Source organism: Pteropus alecto, unplaced genomic scaffold (genome assembly GCF_000325575.1).
Source record: "Pteropus alecto unplaced genomic scaffold, ASM32557v1 scaffold414, whole genome shotgun sequence".
In the NCBI taxonomy this organism is placed as follows: Eukaryota; Metazoa; Chordata; class Mammalia; order Chiroptera; family Pteropodidae; genus Pteropus; species Pteropus alecto.
Window position 1 is genome coordinate 706,206 of NW_006435781.1, and position 21,258 is coordinate 727,463.

At 35.2% G+C, this 21,258-nt stretch overlaps 1 protein-coding gene across 1 annotated transcript in view; it reads left to right on the plus strand.

The window, feature by feature from the left end:
- Window positions 1-21,258, plus strand: part of DMD (dystrophin) — a 1,580,480-nt gene that overhangs the window by 270,448 nt on the left and 1,288,774 nt on the right. Inside the window, exon 16 of the mRNA XM_006911463.3 lies at window positions 14,138-14,261. Within this exon, the coding sequence (XP_006911525.1) occupies window positions 14,138-14,261 (124 nt within the window). The remainder of the gene's footprint in view (window positions 1-14,137; window positions 14,262-21,258) is intronic.

Below are 21,258 nucleotides of genomic sequence, written 5' to 3' on the forward strand. Positions count from 1 at the left end.
TAAGGTGATTTTCTTGCACAGAACTGTGTTTCAAAGGGACGTTCAATTTACTGAAAATGAAAAATAGATTCTAGGCATCTGTGGCTTATCAACACTTTATTTCCAGTCCTCTGGGTCACACAATTTTTGTCCATGTGCTTTCACATTCCTTGACTTTATAACTAATTCCTCTAATATACATGGTTCTGACATCTTAGAATTTTAAGGATTTCCTTAGTTTTTAGGATGTATTTCCATGAAAATTATATTAACAGAAGTTGTAAAAGTGACTTTTTTTCAGCCATATCACATTTTAGAAATAGATATTACAAATGTATTTTTCAGTGATTGAGATTTGTTCCCAAATTAAGGTAAAAGAAGATTATTTTAAAGTTGTTTTTATCTACCAGATGTGAAAATAGTTCTTTTACTTTTTGGAGAGAAGCAACATTTTTGTAGGAGTTTTATTCTATTTAGTGCAATCAACTATCCTAGAAGTACAAAGATTAATATCAATTCATGGAGTTTTCTTGTATTTATATCTTAAAAAATATTAAATCACTAAGTTTGTATCCAAGGACATATATTTTAAAAGACAGCATTTTTATATACATTAAGCCTATTATTTGCCATAATGAGCAATGAAGAAGACAGACCATTTTAAGAACAAATTTTATGTTTTGGACAAGAATTCAACTTTTGAATCACATATTAAAGAGATATTTTAGGAGAAGGTAAACTACACAGAAATTGATTTTTTTAGTGCCTTTTAAAGATGCATTGCAGCTCAACCTAGAATCATTAAATTTAACTGTACCGAAAAGTATTATTTTATGAGTGATGCTCTTAATTATACATGTAAAACTAGAACTTTATTTAAACTTGTAAAGAAGATCATGCAAACATAAGGAAAATAGATTATTTGATAGAACTGTTAGAGTAACCAGTTTATACTGAGGTCAGTGTCCTTTTTCATTTGTCATATTTTGTTTCAGGTGCTCTGTAAACTGTTGAAAAGAGTTTATAGGGTTTTTATTATAAATGGAATTATAATATTCTTTGCTGTTATTTAATTTAATTGTTAGGTGAACAGACTAACGTAATTGCAATATCAAATCTGAAGGTTAAGAAAGAGTAGTTTTAAAAAGTATTTAGTTTCTATTTTAAGAACAGTTTGATTGAAGCTTTTTAATTTTGCAATTTAAAGGAAGAAATAAAGGAAGATCAGAGAAGTTAAGTCATTTTTCTGAGGAAACAGCATAAAGATTAAGATGGGTGATTAAAACCTGTGATACTTGACTTTTAGTTCAGTAAATTTTCAGTGCACCATATTTATTTTACACTTAAAACACACACAAACATACATACACATTCAAACAGTCATATACACCACACATTAAAAAAAAACTATAAGGCAGATTTCTGGTCAAGATGAAAGAGTAGATAAACACTGAGCTTGCCTTCTCCCATGACAAAAATTATGACTAAAATTACAACTAAACTACAGAACAATCATTAATAAGAATTACCTGAAGTGTACCTGACAAGACATCCTATAACTAAGGACATACAGGAGAGGCCACCTCGAGACTGGTAGGAGGGGCAGAGACGTGGAAGGGGTTGGTCCCACACCCAAGTGTGGTGGTTGAGAATCAGGAAGAGTATCTTGGCTGCAGAGGTCTCCTTTGAGGAGCTAGGGTTCCCAGCCCAGGGTTGTAGTGCTGAGAAGAGAAAACCAGCAGAGATTGTGGCTGATTGAGACGGAGGGTAGCTGGAGTCCCAAGTGTTTCTCTTAGAGGGTCCACACGTAGACTTACTAGCTAATGGATTCACTGTGAGATTTAGCACTGGGGCAGCAGCTAGCGGTGTGTGAGGGACTCATAATGAAGAACTAGGCTGTCTAGCTTCAGGCAGGTGCTGGAGGAGTAGCTTTCTCCCAGACAGAAATGCTGGCAGAGGCCACTGTTTCTTCGTTGAGCCCTTCCCAATCCCAGTGTGCAGAGGCAGGCAGTGCCATATCTGAGTCTCCATCAACTTGGCCCTTGTGATTCTCTGAGGCCATGCCCCACCTAACTTGAAGGCCCACCCAAACTGCTTCCAATGGCTTTTCCATACAAACAGTCTGTCTAGGCTCATGATGCAGACTTTCCTAAAATCTCTCAAAGTTTCAAGAAACCCAAACAAGCAGCATTTGGCCTTGGTGTGCCCCATAACTCGTTCTGAACCAGGCCCAAGCCTGGCACTAACAGCAACTGGCCTCAGTTTACAACTTGGCCTCTGAAGGCACCTCCAATCCCAGTGCGGGTGGTGGCCATCTGCATATTGCTTGGTGGCTAAGGCCAGGTATCCCAGGAGCAGGGCACAGGCAGTGGCTGAACTTGGCCTGCACCAGAGCCTCTTCTAAGAGGCTCCAGAACCAACACACCTAGTGGTCAGCTTCAGACTACACCAGAACACCACCCAGCTGCCTCTGATAGCACATCCAAAGGGCAGTCAGAACATGCACTAGAGCCCTGTTAAAGTGAATCCTGCTCTGTAGAATCAGGGCCTGCACAACAGCTCTTCCACTGTTCACAGCCAATCATTACAAGCAATCAGTCTGAAGGTCAATTCCTTGATGTGCAAACAGCAACCAATGCACAATTCCAACAGGAGATTACACATAACCCATACAAGTGACACACTTGGAGCACCCAGCTCAGATAACCAGGGAGAGTGCACCACTGGGCCCCACAGGACACCTACTACATAAGACCACTCTACTAAGAATGAGAGACATAGCAGCCCTATCTAATACATAGAAGTAAACACAGGGAGACAGCCGAAATGGGGAGACAAAGAAACATGTTCCAAATGAAAGAACAGAACAAAGCTCCAGAAAAAAAAGAACTAAACAAAATGAAGACCAGCAATCTACCAGATGTAGAGTTCAAAACACTGGTTATAACAATGCTCAATGAACTTAGGGGAAGAGTAGATGAACTCAATGAGAACTTTAACAAAGAGATAGAAAACCTAAAAACAGAGATAGAAAACGTAAAAAAGGACCAGTCAGAAATGATGAATACAATACAATAAATGAAATAAAGAATACATTAGAGAGAATCAACAGTAGATGAGATTAAGAAGAGGATCTAATCAGTGATTTAGACGATAAGGTAGAAAACACCAAAGCAGAACAGCAGGAAGAAAGAAAACCCAAATGAATGAGGATAGTATAAGGGGCTTCTGGGACAATATTAAGCATACCAACACTTGCAGTATAGGGGTACCAGAAGGAGAAGAGAGATAACAAAGAATTGAAAACCTATTTGAAGAAATAATAATGGAAAACTTTCCTAACCTGGCAAAGGAAATAGACAAACAAGCCCAGGAAGTCCAAAACTCCCAGACAGGATGAACCAAGGAGGTCCACAAAAAGACACATCATAATTAAAATCCTAAAAGTTAAAGACAAAGAATCTTAAAAGCAGCAAAAGAAAAGCAATTTGTTACCTACAAGGGAACTCCCATAAGACTGGAAGCTGATTTCTCAACAGAAAATTTGCAGGCCAGAAGGGATTGGTATGAAATATTCAAAGTGATGAAAAGCAAGGCCCTACAGCCAAGATTACTCTATCCAGCAATCATTTAGAATTGAAGGACAGACAAAGAGCTTCCCAGATAAGAAAAAGCTAAAAGAGTTCATCAACACCAAACCGGTATTACAAGAAATGTTAGAGGGACTTCTTTAAGAAGAAAGAGAAGGAACAACAACAACAACAAAAAGAAAAATATGAATAATAAAATGGCAATGACTACATGTCTGTCAATAATCACTTTACATGTAAATGGATTAAATGCTCCAATCAATGGATAGCGTACCTGAACGGATCAGAAAAACAAGACCCTTACATATACTGCCTATAACAGACTCACTTCAGATCAAGAGAAACACACAGATTGAAATAAAGGGATGGAAAAAGATATTTCATGAAAATGGAAATGAAAAAAGCTGGAGTAGTAATACATATACCAGACAAAATAGACTTTAAAACAAAAGTTATAACAAGAGACAAAAAAGGACCCAGTGATCATACTTCTGGGTATTTATCCAAAGAAACCCCAAAAACTACTTTGAAGGTACATGTGAGTCCATATGTTTGTTGCAACGTTATTTACAATAGCCAAGATATGAAGGCAATCTGAGTGTCCATCAATAGATGAATGGATAAAGAAGAGGTAGTACATATATGCAATGGGATATTACTCAACCATAAAAAAAGAATGAAATCTTGCCATCTGCAACAATATGGATGGACCTGGAGGGTATCGTTCTAAGAGGAGTAAGTCAGACAGAGAAAGACAAATGGCATATGATTTCATCTACATATGGAATCTAAAGAACAAAATAAATAAATAGAAACTCATAGATACAGAGAACACTTTGATGGTTGCCAGATGGGAGGAAAATTGGGGGGCATGTGAAAAAGGATTAAGAAGCAGAAGTTGGTAGTTACAAAATAGTCATGGGGATATAAAGTATAGCGTAAGGAATATAGTTAATAATATTATAGTAACTATGGTGTCAGATGGTTACTAGATTTATTGGGAGTGATCACTTCATAACTTATGTAAATGTCTAATCAGTATGCTGTACACCTGAAGCTAATATAATGTATGTCAACTGTAATTGAAAAATAAAATTATTTTAAAATAACTATAAGGCAATCATGTGGCCCCCTCTTACCCCCTCCCACCAAGGAGAACACACTTATACTGTACAAACACATACACACACACACACACACACACACACACACACACACATGCACATACATAATGGTGAGTGTATCCATCCATAAACAATGTTGATTTGGGGGAGATATTTATCTAAATGTTGACTTGTTAACTACGATTTTCCTCTTTAATAACTATAAAATTAGAATAATTACCATGCGTTCAACGCATCTCATAGTCCTAAAATAATTGATTTTTAGCACTAACAGAGTTTATACTGAATTTCACTTGATATTTTATAAGATCTCGCTGATTCAAATTTAAATTGTATTTATTTAGTTTTTCAAAGCAAGTGACATGTGGAAACATACACATGAGGCAGATTAGTTCCCCTAGATGGAAGGTTGAAAGAGGAAGAATAAGGAAAAGTTGATTAAGAAAACCTTCACAGAACTTATAAATCTTGAACCGATTATTGAAATATGAATATGAGTTCATCAGATGATCCAGGATCAGGAGGGTACCTACATATCACTATGGAATTAAAATGTCTTTTCAATTTATAGAAATCTGAAGAACGAAGGTGATTACTAAAATGATAATATACTTTTGAAATATTACCTCATCTCCAGAAATATTTCTTCTATATTATAATATCAATGGAAAAAAATTATAGTTTTCCATTAACATGAAAACGTGTGTTCTAGCTAATTAAAATGAACATTAAAGTCAGTTTGTTAAGTCACCTGGTGTAGGCGTAGAGCCTCAGGATCCTGTAAGAGTTAACATTCCATAAGCATCATCACTTTATTTTCAGGTTTCTAAAGATGAGGCTCATAAGTTTTTATGAAATTCTATGTGCAGAGATGTCTAAAGACATAAAATGGACATTCATAACCTAGCTCACTAATCAAATTAGTTAAGTCTGAGAGCTTGGAGGATTTCTCCTTTCAACATTTACACATTTGGAAATGATGAGTTCCAAATGGCATATTGAACGTGACTGAATTAAAGTTTATGTAAATGTGTCATCTTAGTTTAATACTTTATATAGCAGTCTCTGTACAGAAAATTAACAGAACACAGTCAGTGCCCATAAGAGGCTCTTTTGACATAATTAATGCAGTTATCATGTAGCACAAGTTCCATACAACAATATACATTGAGAATTCAAAACTGACAACTCCTTAAAGTGCAAATATTTCTGTTTTAAATGTGTTTTTATTTTTTTCTTTTAATTAAAATGTTTGCACACACGTACACAGATATATTTCCTAATTTTCACATTGAGGGTGTATAATTGATCTAATTTGCATTATCTTTATGAGAAAGTCAACTGGACGAAGGAGAGTCTATTTGTACAATATAATCCTGAGGGAAAACTATGACCTTCTGAATAGAGTATATACACCATCTTTTTTTGATATTTTGAAACTTCCAGGAAATGGAAGGTCTCTTTGAAAAATGACCTTGGTTTGGAAAAAAAAAAAAAAAATCAAAGCCATGGTATTCTGTTCTATGGGACTTGACACATTTTGGTTTGGGGGGTTTGTGATGAGTACCTTTCTAAAGGGTAGAAAATTGTCACTTCACTGCTAATCATAAATAATGACAAAGATGAGATTTTAGGGCATACTTGAAAATATAGGACAGAATATTCATCACCAATTACAGGAATAAAAATCATTTTGTGAATAGAGAATAAGAAGTCAGTTTTCTTAGTAGATAAAGAGGATTTTAAGTTGAATAAAGTTAGACTGGATTTAAGGGATAGAGCCTGTCTGTAATAACATGTAGAAGTACATTAAGTATGGAGTGAAGTGTGTTATGAAAGTCAAATGAGTAAGGAGTATATCAATGGGCTAATTTTGAGGGTGTAGAGACCCAGTATGAGCAACTTACTATATATCAGTTCATTAACAGTGATTTTTTTGAGAGTTTTAAAAGTGAAAAAAAATAGTAGAAATGAATGGTTTTATGAAGAAAAACACATGCATAGATTTTAAGATTTGACAAAATATGAAAATGATTCTTCAGCATTTTTCTTGAGTGTTTTTGAGAAGGTAACTTTGTTACACCTATATGATATCTTCAGTTGGTGATTAAATACCCAGCCTCAGATAAGACAAAGCATGATAGAAAATACCATTGGCAAAATGCTGGGGAGAATAGATGATACCCACTTCATAAACATGTATGGATTTAAATCAGGAGAGTCTGTTAATTTGCTATACACCTCAGCAAAGATATCTGAAAAATATTCTAGAGCAGTGAAAATGTGAAAACAAGAGAGGAAAGCACAGGAAGCCATGAGGTAATCACTGCCAAAATGATAAGCAATAAAATAAATGTGCAATTGTTACTTGAAAACCGGGGTTTGAGTAGGAGCCAAGGAGACCTTGTTCATTTTGCTAACAACAGTGGAACAGCAACTGAGACTAAGCCTTGAATGTGGGCCATTGGCACTCTGTGCATGGGAAGCCTTTTGAAGTTCTGCCTCTATTCCCCTTCACCTTTCCATCCTCGTTGCTGGCATAAAGAAATGGGGATGCTTACTGGCAGAATATTGAAGGGAAAACAATGTTAGCAGCTGACTGTTAACTCCCAGAACTCTAAGAGATGGTGTTGAATGTTACATATTGGAGTGTAGGCTGACAGCATATTACATTTGGATAGAAAAAACTTCTAGTAAAGAAATCATAGATATGCTTGAAGCAAAAAACCCAAATGGAAACTACAGGGGGAAAAAATGTCAAAATAAGATTAGGTGAGGAATAGCTGAGAACTTAAATCATGTAAGAATTGGGTTTAGGCTCTATCTATTTCCAAAGGAATCCAAATGTCACAATGGTGAAAGAAGAAAAAAAAAGTCTAACAGCTGAGAATAGTACCAACTTATTTATATTTTGCTTTATTCCATTTCAGAAAGAAAGTGTAACATATTAACGCATGTGCCTATAAACAGATATTTTTTTCCCCCTAGGTAAAGCACTCCATTCACAAGTGCCCTAGAATATTTTAAAATCCCTTTTTAAAAATTGTAAATAATAAAAAAAGGAGTATAAGCACTCCCCAAAGGGTTTTTATGTAAAAGAGAAGTTTAAGCACCTTGTGGAATCTTCAAATTTATAAAATCAGACAAACAAAATAATTGAATGAGGAAAGACCTCTTTGTGGAATTTCCCATCATGTTGCCTGAATTTATCTTAATAATTGGAACTACATGCCAAGCGGTACCCAGGCCTCTCTTAAACTCTTCACAGACTGAGCAGCAAGCAGACGGTTACCATGGAGTTGAGTCCACGAAGCCTTCATTGTGTGGAGATAACCAATTTACTTGGCAGAGCCTCTCGTCTAGAAGCTGATTTAATCCTAGTTCATTGAAGAGGCGTTTTTTTGATTAGCCAAGAAAAAAAGAAAAAGAAAAAGTCACATTGTGAGCTGAGCCCAGTTCTATGTCTCAAGCACTTTATTTTGTCAAATGGTTGGTTCACTAAACCGCATTCTTTAATAATGTGGACAGGTGCATTTTCATCTCTGTTATCTATTGAGTTTAATACTATGTCTGTCATATAGTAAGCACTTGATATACATTTTGTGGCAGAAATGAAGGGAGATATGTAACTGTTTTTAAAGGAAACATTTTTCAGAAAGATAGATGTCAAAGTATTATGTAATTTTTTGAATGAAAATTATTTTCAAGCTGTATAAATAACCTTTGTTTCTTTTTCCCCAGTGGATTAGAGATGATGGTTAAAGATAATTATAACACATATGCAAATAAGACCAATGTAAATTCCAGGCCTCGTAAAAAACTTTCCCAACATAGGCCTTAGCAATTCTCTCCCAGCTGTGATGCCAGCCAGACTGGTTTAAAGAAAAAGGGACAAATTTGACTAAAGCAGCCAAAGTTGATTATACCTAGAAGCCAAGTTTTCAAAATAGAAATCTTCTGATGGATAGGTGGATAAGAGGCAGTGAAGGACATCACTTCATTAGAGGAGAGACAAGACTTTAGTATGGTTCTGGGCTTCCTAAGAAACTCGAAGTGAGATTTGTTTCTAGAAAAAGTGCTTGACTAAGGCACAAAGTAGAGTCAGATTGTAGAGGACCATGTGGAAATTTTGGTCTTTATCCTAAGAAGAATAGAGTCTCTGAGTGGTTTTATGAATGAGGGTAACATAATCAGATAGTCCATAGAATAGATGGGAGGGTTCCAGAAAGATTGCTCAGAGCCATTTGAGACACTATTGCAGTAGTTTTAGTCATATTTAATGGCAAAATGAATGAGGATGCCAACTGTGAAGATGGAGAAGCAGATAGATTCAGAAGAAATCAAATATATGAAGGATTACACTTTGCAATCAATTAAATATGGAAGAGAGAAGGAGGGTATCAAAGATAATAAATGGTGATGCTGTTCACAGATCTGAGGAATGCTGGGAGGTTACTAGTTTGAGAGAGAAGATCAAACATTAGGTCTTGACAAATTATGTTGAAAGAGATTTTACAGTATGCAGGTTGGAGATAACTAGTAGACAGACGATTATGTAGAAGAAATGCTTGAATTAGAGATATGTATATCAGTCATTGACATACAGATTGCAAATGGGGTCACGATCATGAGCATGGATAAGATTGCTAGGGAGAGAGAATAATAATGGTGGATAGAAGATGATTGATAATGAACTTGGCCTTGATGAACTCCACTATCTAATGAAGTTCCAGTATCTAATGAAGGTGGAGGAGGATGAACCTGATAAGAAAAAATTACCAGTGATTACAGAAATAGAAGAAAAAAATAGAATAGAGCGATATAATGGAGGCAAAAAAAATTTCAGGAAAAGGAGAGTATGGCCAATCAATAGTGTATTGCTAGATAGCAAGAGAGTATAACTCTTCATTAGATTTAGTGACATGGTTCCTTTATGAAACAATGTTTTTGTTGAGAAACAATATTGAGTTGATTAAAGAGTATATAAGAGGTGGGGAACTGACAGTAAACTGGACAAATCTTTTTTCGTGTTTTGTTTGGTATTTTGTTCTTTAGATTCCGCATGTAAGTAAAATTATATGGTATTTGTCTTTGTCTGACTTATATCAGCACAATAACTTCTAGATTTACCCATGTTCCCCAAATGGTAAGATTTAATTCTTTTTTATGGGTGAGTAATATTTCATTGTATTTATGTATCATATCTTCTGTATCCATATGTCTAGTAGTGGATACTTAGGTTGCTTCCATATCTTGGCTATTGTAAATAATGCTGCAATGAACACAGGGGTGCATAAAGCTTTTCAAATTAGTGTTTGAATGTCTTCAGAAAAATACCCAGAAGTGGAATTGCTGGGTCATAAGATAGTTCTATTTTTAATTTTTGGAGGAACCTCCATACTATTATTGATAAGTGGCTGTACCAATTTGCAATCTCACCAACAGTGCACGAATGTTCCCTTTTCTCCACTTCCTTACCAACACTTGTTTGTTGATTTATTGATGATAGCCATTCTGACAGGTCCGAGTTGCATTTCCCTGATAATTAGTGACCTTGAGCATCTTTTGATATGTCTATTGACCATTCGTATGCCCTCTTTGGAGTAATGTCTATTCAGATCCTCTGCCCAATTTTTTCATTGGATTGCTTGCTTTTTTGGTGTTAATTTATATGAGTTTCTAATGTGCTTTGGATAATAATCTCTTATCGGATATGTCATTGACAATTGCCTTCTCCCATTCAGTAGGCTATCTTTTTGTTTTATTGATGATTTCCTTCGCTGTGCCAAAACTCTTTAGTTTGATGTTGTCTCATTTGTTTATTTTTTTTGTTTCCATTGCCCGAGGAGATATATCAGAAAAAATACTACTAGGAGCAATGTCAGAGAGTTTACTGCCTATGTTTTCTTCTAGGAGTTTTATGGTTTGGGGTCTTATATTTAAATCTTTAATCCATTTTGAGTTTATTCTTATATATAGTATAAGATAAGTCATCCATAAACTTGAAAACCTTACAAAATATTTGCCTTTGTAGAAGGTGAGAAAATGGCTGGAAGGGAATAAGGGGGTCAAGAGAGGATTGATTTTTAAAAAGAACAGTCAATTTGTTTAAATTAACATATGTATAATTAAATTGAGAGGCAGGGTTTGAATTTATAGTAGGTAGATAACAAAAAGTTGATAGATGTCTAAGAATAAGTGAGAGAATAAAGTATAAATTGCAGGTAGAGGGATTGACTTTCAGTTAAAGAAGGGAAACTTGTTCAAATGTAAGAGAAAGAAATGGGAAGGGAACATGCAGGTAAGATTGAATATTTGGACATAAAAAGTGGAAGAAATTCTAGTCTGATCATTGCACTTTGTAAAGTAGAAAACAATGTCATCTGTTGCTATCTGGAGAAAGAGGATGGGTCATAGCTTTGAGAATTTTGAAAAAAGTTTAAAATGATTTCTATGGAGAGTCAGAAATCAAGTTGAAAAAGACTAAATGTGGCAGGATGCTAGGTTTTTTCGAGGCCGTTGATCATTACTTTAGTTTGAGTTCACTCAAGAGTGAATCTGGAGGCAAAGATTTAGGTGCAAGTAGTTTATCTGGGAAGCAAAGTGGGGAAGTGAGGTTAGGAAAAGGAGGCAACTGATACAGGGTGATACATCAGCAGGTTATTGTTGGAAGCAACTGGGGCTAAATTCTTCTGGGAACCCTCTGACTCACTGTGTACAATATCCTTCTGGATTCCTGCACCATGAAGAGCCAGGGAGCTGGGGTATTTATCCACCAACTCCCAGTTCCCACTAGTTAAGGGTCATTCCTAAGGTATAAACATCTCAGCACTCTTGGCTCGCCCTATGCAGTGGCACCTGAATGCCCACAGGCAGAGAGACACAAGGATTTTTATATTATACAAAAAGAAAAACAAAAATGCCTTTATTAAGAAATTTTGATAGGAAAGATGCACTGGATTTGGTAGGTGGTTAAATGACTAGACAAAGGCTTGATCTAATTAGTTAACATAAATGAGAAAAATGGAAAGAGACATTTTTAGAAGTAAGCAACAGGACTCTACAGGCATACCTCGTTTTATTGCACTTAACTTTATTGTACTTCACAGATGTTGTGTTTTTTTAAAAAAAAATAAAGGCAGACCCTCCACCAGCAAAAAGATTATGACTCTTTTATTGCAATATTTGCTTTATTGCAGTGGTCTGGAACTGAACCCACAATATCTCTGAGGTATTCCTGTATTTTAAAATCAACATTATGAATGAAGAAATAGGAAAACTAATAATTAAACCTAGGAAAGCAAAATACAGGATCAAGAGTAGTTCAAATTAGTGTTTGGATGATAAAACACTAATTTGATAAAATAAAAATCCATATTTACAGTCCATACGTAAATGAAAGTATTGGCATGCAATGGCATAGGACTTGGGATCAAAGTCTCTGAAATCAGATCTCTGTTCCTTCAATTTCTAGTTAGGTAGCCTTTACTCAGTAAATTGTATTACTATGAACCAGGCCCTCTTCAAGGTGAAGGCTATAACGGTGAACAAGATGAGTTAAGTTCCTGCCCATGGTTCTAGTCTGAGATCAATTAATTTCTCTGTGCCTCCATCTCCTTATATGAGCAGAGAGATTAATAATACTTTGCCACATGCTTTTGTAAGAATGCAAAAAGAGAATAGCTTTTTGGAAGTGTTTTGTGTCCTGTGAAGCTCTGTATCAATTTAATTTTAAACCAACAGCCAGCAACAAACATTGAGAAAATTTTAACAAGTTTATATGATTTAAAGCCCTGAAATATGAGTTCAGGAAATCAGTTCATAAGTTTGTGATAAGGGACAACTGGCTTAAAGATAATTTATGTGAAAAATTCCTAGAAGTTTTAACTCGATTTATCTTCAGTGTGAGTTGAAAGTCCAATATAAAGAAGTCAAAACATTGATTTAGTTCTTAGGCTGCATCAATGAAAGTACTAGAAGCCAAGAGGGTAATTGTTCTTCCCCGATTATACTAAATACTACTATGAACCATTTAGCAGCCAAATTTTAAGGAAAGTAAGATACTGAAAAAACTATAGATTATTCATTGAAGTAACTAAGAGTAGGGTAGGCTCAATATCACGTATTTTCTAATTGATTTAAAGAGCTAATTTAAACTATTTGAAGGTTCTGTTGAAAAGGAAGATATAGTATGGTAATTAAAGTACATTACGTGGTGTCTTAAATATTGTATTAGTATTTTTGTTCTGCTCCACAAATTTCTTATTAAAATTGGGTAAGTTATTTTTCTGGAGACTTTCATTGGTTTGTCTATTTGTTTTCACAATTTTTGGATTTGATGATCACTGAATTCCCTTTTCATAGATTTATTTACAGATACCGAGAAAATGTAACATTCTTTCTCAAGAAAAATGCATACATATTCAGAATTATGCCCAGAATTTCAAATGATTCATCGACATTGTCTACCCTTGCAACCCTTCCATGACTCCCCTAAAACCTCTGCTTTAACTAGACCTGAATCACCCAATTAGAGTGAACAGTTTATTCCCATTAGCTTGTAGATCTCTGCAATAAAATAAGTTTGAGAATGACAAGGTAGATGATCGGATATCTATTGCAGCATAACAACCCACCCCCAAATTTGGTGGCTTAAAATAACAGTTATTTATCATTTCCCACAATTCTGCAATGTGCCGGGGCTCTTTGGGCAGTTCTGTGGCTCTAAGTGGAGTCAGCTGGAGCCCACATACGGTTGTATTCAGCTAGTGTTTGAGATGGGTCAGAAACTCAAAGAAGCCTTTATTCACATGCCCCGTGCCTCTTGCTCTTCCCTGTTGTCTCTTCACCTGGTAAGACTGAGCTTCCTTAAAGGGTCATTGGAATTATTTATCAGTCACATTCGCAGAGTGTGTGCTCCAAGAGGACAAGATCCAAGGTGCAAGCACGTAGGAAGGTCCTGCTTGCAACACACTTACTAATATCCCATTTGCCATAGCAAATAACATGGGCGCATCTAGAGTCAGTATGGATGGATACTATACAAGGGTGCGGATATCAAGGTGTGATTCAAAGGGGGCCACCCCAAAGGAATGTTTTGTTTGCTGTAAATACTTCCCAAAAAGAAGGAGGCTTAATTTTTTCTACTAGGGCAAACCTTCAAGCGTAGGCTGAGTAATAGCCTACAAGGGAATTCAGTAGAAGTGATTGCTACATTGAGATGAATAAAATAACCTCCATGATCATAAGATTCTAGATCAAAGCTGACTCCAAAGTTTGAGTCTGACTTGAGAAATGATAAGTGCTATTAATAATAAGAGGAACAGCAGTCTGGAGTCTCAGATTAGGTGGAGAATGATAAATGTGGATAGATTACCTTTTTTTTTTTTTCATATAGAAGAAAGATAATCAAGAAATAATGACTTTTATTCTTTCCTGTCTTAGGCTGGATGTCGACATAACTGAACTTCACAGTTGGATTACTCGTTCAGAAGCTCTATTACAGAGTCCTGAATTTGCAGTTTATCGGAAGGAAGGCAACTTCTCAGACCTTAAAGAAAAAGTCAATGTAGGTTATGCATTAATTTTTATGTATTTTCTTAAGTTTCGCTGCTTGTAAACTCTATTCTTTGTGCTCTCTGGTTCTATTAGAGTTGAAAAGATTAAAGCAATGTGATATCATGCTTTTAAATATATTTTAAAATATATTTTAGATTTGAAGCAGAATCAAAGTTTAGCCTAGTAGAATCATTCCTGGTTCCGCTGTAACTGACCAGGAATGGTTTTCATAAACCTTCTTTAGCTTTTATATTGTTTAGCTTTAAATTAACATTTTTATGGCATGAATTTATATTGATTTTCCTTCATATATTGCTCTGTCACCTAAAGCCTGGGGCTTAGAAAGCTGCAGAATAGAATAGAATAAACCCTTAGAAATGCTATACTTGGAACTCTTGTCCATGGTTTCACTATCATCATAAAGATAGCCTTTATAGTTAGTAATATTTGTCATAAATTATAACACATTTGCTTTCTCTATACATTTACATATTACATTATGATAACAAAAGAAGGCCCCAAGATTTTTCTATATTTACTTACGATAAGAGATGGTTTGCTGTTTTTATTCCCGAGATGTTATAATTTTTTCCATCATAATAGGGATTTTTATTAATTAAATAAGAATTGCTTCATCTTCAGGGACGTTATCAGTTCTTTGATTTTTCAACTTCGACAATTATAAAACATCCATTGTTGGTATGTAATCGGCAATATAGGCATATCTCGTTTTATTGAGCTTCACTTTATTGGGCATCACAGATGTTGTGTTTTTTTACAAATCGAAGGCAAGATCCTCTTCCACCAGCAAAAGATTATGACTCAGTTTAATTGTAGCTCACTTTATTGCGGTGGTCTGGAACTGAATCTGCAATACCTCTGAGGTATGCCTGTAGTTTGTAAGAGAAATTCTAACAGGCAGAGTAAATACTGTGCAGTGGCCAGGCTAAAGAAACAGATATTCTGAATGTCAAATAATTTTAGTATAAGAAGGGAACATGTGTGGATTAACTATGCCTAATCTTTTGAGCATTCTATTTTACGAATTACAAAATCTATTATATTTTTACAAATAATACAACACTACCTCATAGGCAAGTAAATACTTGCTGTGGGGTTGCATCTTTTGGAGAACAAAAGATCTTGGAGAAAATAATGTATTTTTTAGTCTGTTTTAGAATGAGAGATAATTTCATCAACATTTCTCAGAGTTAACTTGATAAATTGGAAATTTATTTTAAAGTTATATTATCTGTTGTCAGCATAAAATAGACTATGATAAAGTGTCAAGAAAAGGGAACTATGATTATATTATTAATATTTTAGTTTTAAAATTAAGTTGAAGAATATGATATATAGTAGAAAATTAACAAAATGTTTTATTTCTAAGTATATTTATTTGAGGATATATTTTTGTTATGATTTTTGAGAGAAATCTATGAGTAGAAAATTGCTTAGAGAAAATGTCCTCTAAATAATTTTCAAGGTTCATGTTATATATCTGACCATTGAATGTATGAATCACTTTGGGTAGACATTTTACTAGCTAATTAAAAAAATTTTAATCTGTCTGAATCTCATCTGTTTATCATCCTGTTTCTGTATCTTAAAACAGCTTTGATCAAGCAGGAAAATTGAATTCCAGCATTTAAGTAATATAAATTTAAAATTTTCCTGCTATCATATGGTTACCTAGAAACAATTTGCATTTAATCAATAGTGTCAGCAATGACAGACTGAAAGTGCTAAAAAAATGTACAATATTGTATGAGTGGTTTTCTAATGCCTTGTGAGTCACCTTTATCAACTTCTACTCTCATTTTCTGAAATAACATCATTCTTAATTGCCTACTAAAATAGGACATGAAATGATTTATCTAGACATCTCTTCAAGCTAAATATAATCTATATGTATTACAAATCCTTGAGAGGAATACATAATAATGATGATGGAAATGCAGTTTAGGTGTACACTAATTTTTTTATGTCTTCACTGTCAGTTTATGTAGGTTATTTTGAACACATGGAGGACCCATCTTATGAATTTGAGTGATATTAATTCATTTTTAGGCATCCATTAAAAATGGCTGAATGTTACCTTTTTGTTCACTTTATTTCTTCACCATTTATTGTTTTCAAGTGCTTTCAGCCAATTAGAAAATCTTAGGACATTATCAGTTCAATTTTATATACTTTCAGACCTAACATAATGTTTTCTCTTCTTTTAACCATGTGTTTTATACATACAATTACCATAATGCACTGACTTAAAAGTTGAGTTCTAGGGGATATTCCTAGTCAAAGCTTGGTCCTTGGACAACTAATATTGGCATCATCTGTAAAGTTATTAGAACTGCAGGGTTCCAGACCTAATGAATCAGAACTTGCCTTTAAACAAGATTCCTAGGTGATTCGTATATACATAAAGTTTTGAGAATCAAACAAGACACATGTGGAATTTTATGAGACTCCTGGATGCTCCTTCACTCATTCTGTTAATGTCACCACAGTTCAGAATTTTTAGCTGAATATCAAGTCTAGTTACTCAGCTTCTTGAACTAAGTAAGCATGTGGTAATGCAAGTTAGTAATTAAAATGACAAAACAACCTATTTATCCACAAGGTGATATGGTAAGGTGTCTGAGAATCTGGGAATTTAGTACAATGTGCTTTTGAAAACCTTCCTACCAGCTATTAAGGTCAAAGGCTTTGGGCTCCTTCTGGGACCTCTGCTTGCTTATATCCATACCAAATCAACTTTTAACCAAATTCTGTTGGAAATCTGCAAGCCAATTAATTCAACATTTCTCTTATCTGTTATCTATGTTTACCACCCAGAATATAGGTACCTCTATTCATGTGTCATTTCTTGTATCTTTATGTCTGTGCTCTTTTCTCTGCCTCATTTCCCTTTTGTGCTTTCCCAAGCTCTCTCACTCTGCACTCCAAACTACTTCTTCCAAGGCAAACTCTCTATCCTATATACTCATTCTATTTGTACATGGAAATGACTTCTACCCTTAACAATTCTACTATGACTAATGACTCTTTCACCCACCCACTCATTTAGAATTTCTTGTGTCCTCATTTCCCAGGGCCAATTCCAAAAGTACCGCTTGCTGTGTAAAAATCTCTCTTCCTTTGTATTTGATGCCAAGTGACCATCTATCATTCACCATTTTATTATATTATTTTCTCATTGAAGACTCTGGCACCAGATTCACAGTCATTCTTATCCAAGTTGAGCTTTCATTCTTAATAATCTCAGCCCATGTGGGCTGTCTTGCTATCTCCAGAAGCTTTCATTTCCCTAATCTCCTCAATTCAGCTATCCAATCGTATAACTATACTGTAGATGTTTCATTGCCAAACGTTACTCTATTTTTGAATCACACTCTAACAGATTCATCAGTACTTCTTTATAAGCTTTCTATGCATCCCTAGTAAATTTTCTCCTCAGTTTTTCTCAACAATTATTTCAAGTTTTTTATGAGTTTCTTAAACTTTTACTCGCCATTTATGGTAGATGACTTTCTCTCTTACTTTAAGTAAAATAATACAGATTATGTATATTTGTGCCCATAATCTCTTTTTTTTCCTCTCTGCCTTGGTGGAAGAGACTGTGCTTTGGCTAGTTATGGCTAATCTGTTCACAGTGTTCTCAATATCTTCATTGTCCATATCCTAAGGAACCTGTTTCCATTTAGCCTCACATCCATATCTCCAGTTCCTCTATTTTCTGGGTCTTTATCATAAGCCTTTAAATAGGCTGTATTTCCATCTTTGAGAAAAAAACCACCTCTCATATATTTTTTGTGCCTTATTTTGTTCCTCTGCAGGACTAGACCCTATTAACCTCTTTATCCTTCTCGAAATTCTTTCCTCCCTTGGTTTATGGGCTACCCCTACCCGCTGGCCACTTATCTGTCTGTCTGTCTGTCTGTCTGTCTATCTATCTATCTATCTATCTATCTATCTATTTATCTATCTATCTATTTTTATAGTTTTGGCCATTTGTTCCAGCTCATTTTTCCTTTAATATTGATATTCCCTATAGATCTTCCCTTGTTTTTCTTCTCTGGATTATCCTCATTCCTTCCCAATCAAATAGCAACTATTTTCTAATGACCACCAAATATATATCTTCAGTTCATGTCTGTCCCTTAAAACAGTGGTCCCCAAACTTTTTGGCACTAGGGACTAGTGTTTCTATAAGAATCTAATGCCTGATGATCTGAGGTAGAGCAGAGGTAGTGATGCTAACGCTGGGGAGCGGCTGCAGATACAAATGAAGTTTTGCTCGCTCACCAGCCACTCACCTCACGCTGTGTGGCCTGGTTCCTAACAGGATATGGACCAGTACTGGTCTATGGCCCGGGGGTTGGAGACCCCTGCCTTAAAGCATAAGCCAATATATCTAATTGCCTAATAGACAACTTTAATTGAATGTTTGCCTGAAAACTTAAAATAAACCTTAATATCTTCCCAGACCTCCTTTACTCTTTCCTTTTCCTCTTCCAACAACCTAATGCAGAAACCAAAAGCTAGCTGAGTCATCTGGATTTTCCTATACCATTCACAAGTCCACTCTTTGACAAGTTCAATTAATTTCTCTCATTTACCAGCTCTTGAAACTGTCCAATTCTCTGTATTCCCATTACTACAACCCTGATTAAAGTTAATATCATGGCTTACCTCTGTTTAAGATGAAAATCCCTAGCTGGTCTTTCCTGCCACTAATGTATTCCTTTAGAAATTTTCACATCACTTCTGTCAAAGTGGACTTATTAAAACATAAGTATTATCCTATTACGCCTCTGTTATATTCATTTGAGAAAGACAAAAAAGGAGCCACTGATACCCAGGAACTGACTTGGCACTTCAGTTAGGCCTTGGAGTTGCTGGATGCTCTCCTAGTGCTTGCAGCTAGTTTGAGATGTTTTGCTGTTGAATATGAGCAGTAGCTTAGAATGCCAACGTCAGACAAGGCCATGTCATGATCCTGATAGATCAAGACAGAAATGTGACCACTTCGTAGCCATGTCTCAATACAAACAAATAAAATACCATTGTCTAAAGAACCCAGAACTACCCAATATCCCCCATCTTCATTAATGTGGTAGATTATGCTTTATTAATCATAGCTTTATCCTCTCTACAATCTTCATGCCATCTAGATAAAAGACAAATTTTAAGATACCCGAAAATAGAATTACCCTCACTTCCCTACATCATCCTGGCCAAAGGTCCCCAACCCCTGGGCTGTGGACTGGTACCAGTCCATGGCCTGCTGATAACCAGACTGCACAGCAGGAGGTGAGTGGCAGGCTAGTGAGCGAGCAAAGCTTCATCTGTATTTGCAGCCACTCCCTAGTACTAGCGTCACCACCTCAGCTCTGCCTCGGATCATCAGGCATTAGATTCTCATAGGAGCACCGGTCCCTGCTGCCAAAAAGGTTAGGGCCGCTGATACAGGCAAATTCTTACTTCCTTGACCACACCTATCACCTTATACAAGCTCAATACCTATAAACTTTTTCTAATATTCTCTTAGAGAAATGCCACTATAGTTCCTTATTACATGCCATGTCTCATGTTGCAACCAGTAAATCAACCTAACCGTTAATCGATAGGCCTGTTCCTGGTGGCCTTTGGCCAAAAGGCATTGACGGTTAGTGTCTTCCATGTTGCCTTCATGAAGATTATCATGATCTAATTTCTGTTTGCTTATCCAAACTGATTTCTGGCCATTATTACACTGATTAGATTCTTGGCTTCTAGAAATTAGGGACTGGAACTTAATTTGTTTTGGTTTGGTTTTTGTTTTTTGGGGGTTTGGCTTAGTTTAGTTTTGGTATCTCAGTACCTAATATAGTACATGGTACTTAACACAATTAATGTTTGACTATATGAGTAAGTGATTATTTTCCAGTTATGCAGGTACACTTTAAGTGAAGTTCTACTACCAATATGAAGAGTTTAACAACTTCTGAATAAACATTTGAGTGAATAAATTACTTTTTCTGTCAAAGGGCAAAACTTAATCATAGAATGTTAAGTGAATAGAAAATTAATTGCTTCTAAAGTCAGGGTAGTTCTCTGGGGAATCTGGAAGTTACTTTCATATTAATTAGAGAAGATGTCATGAAAGGAAGAGGCTTTTAAGGGATGCTGATAAAGGAGGAGGAAGAGAGGTCATAGAGTGTTTTTAATCAACTTGTTAAAGAATTAGTAAACTTCTCTTTTCTGTATACTTTGCTTAAAAGTTATTTTCTTTCTTTTTTCTTTATATGATTGTATAACTCAGTTGCCTTTTATTTTGCACTTGAAGTTGTACATTTTAGAATTCACAGTTTCCCAATGATCTCTAAGAAATTTCATGAACCCATAATATATTTTAAAGTTAATACGTTCCTTATGGAATGGTTCACTGATGCCTTTTTTTAGCTTCTGTATTTATTTACTTGAAATTATGTGTACAAGATACTTTAGAATCTAAATAGTAGCTTCTAAACATATGATTATATATTGAATATCTATTGAGTAAAATATTTAATATTCTCCATTTTAAGAAAAATAGTTTTTAAGCTATATGTTATATTATAAAATACAGATACTTTTAAGATTAAAAATATTGTATATGGGCAAGTATATCCATACATACATATGCAATAAACAGAGATATATTAGGAACAGTTACACGTATAGAAAAGCTTGATGAGTTTCCTGAAGAAGAAAGATCAGAGAAAAATAATATCCAGGGAAGAGATATCTTCTTGAACAGGGTGATTTTAAAGAGGTAGTTTTAGTTATCAGTACTTAATGCTATAAGAAGCATTGTACCTGGCAAGAAGAATATTGTTGCCCTTCATGAAAGACCTTTCTGTATAGGAAACACTGAAATCCAGCTACAGATATTTGGACTAACGTTGAAGATGAAACGTATAGAAGAAATGTAAATGGAGGGAGGGAGAGAGGGAGAGAGGGAGAGAGGGAGAGAGGGAGAG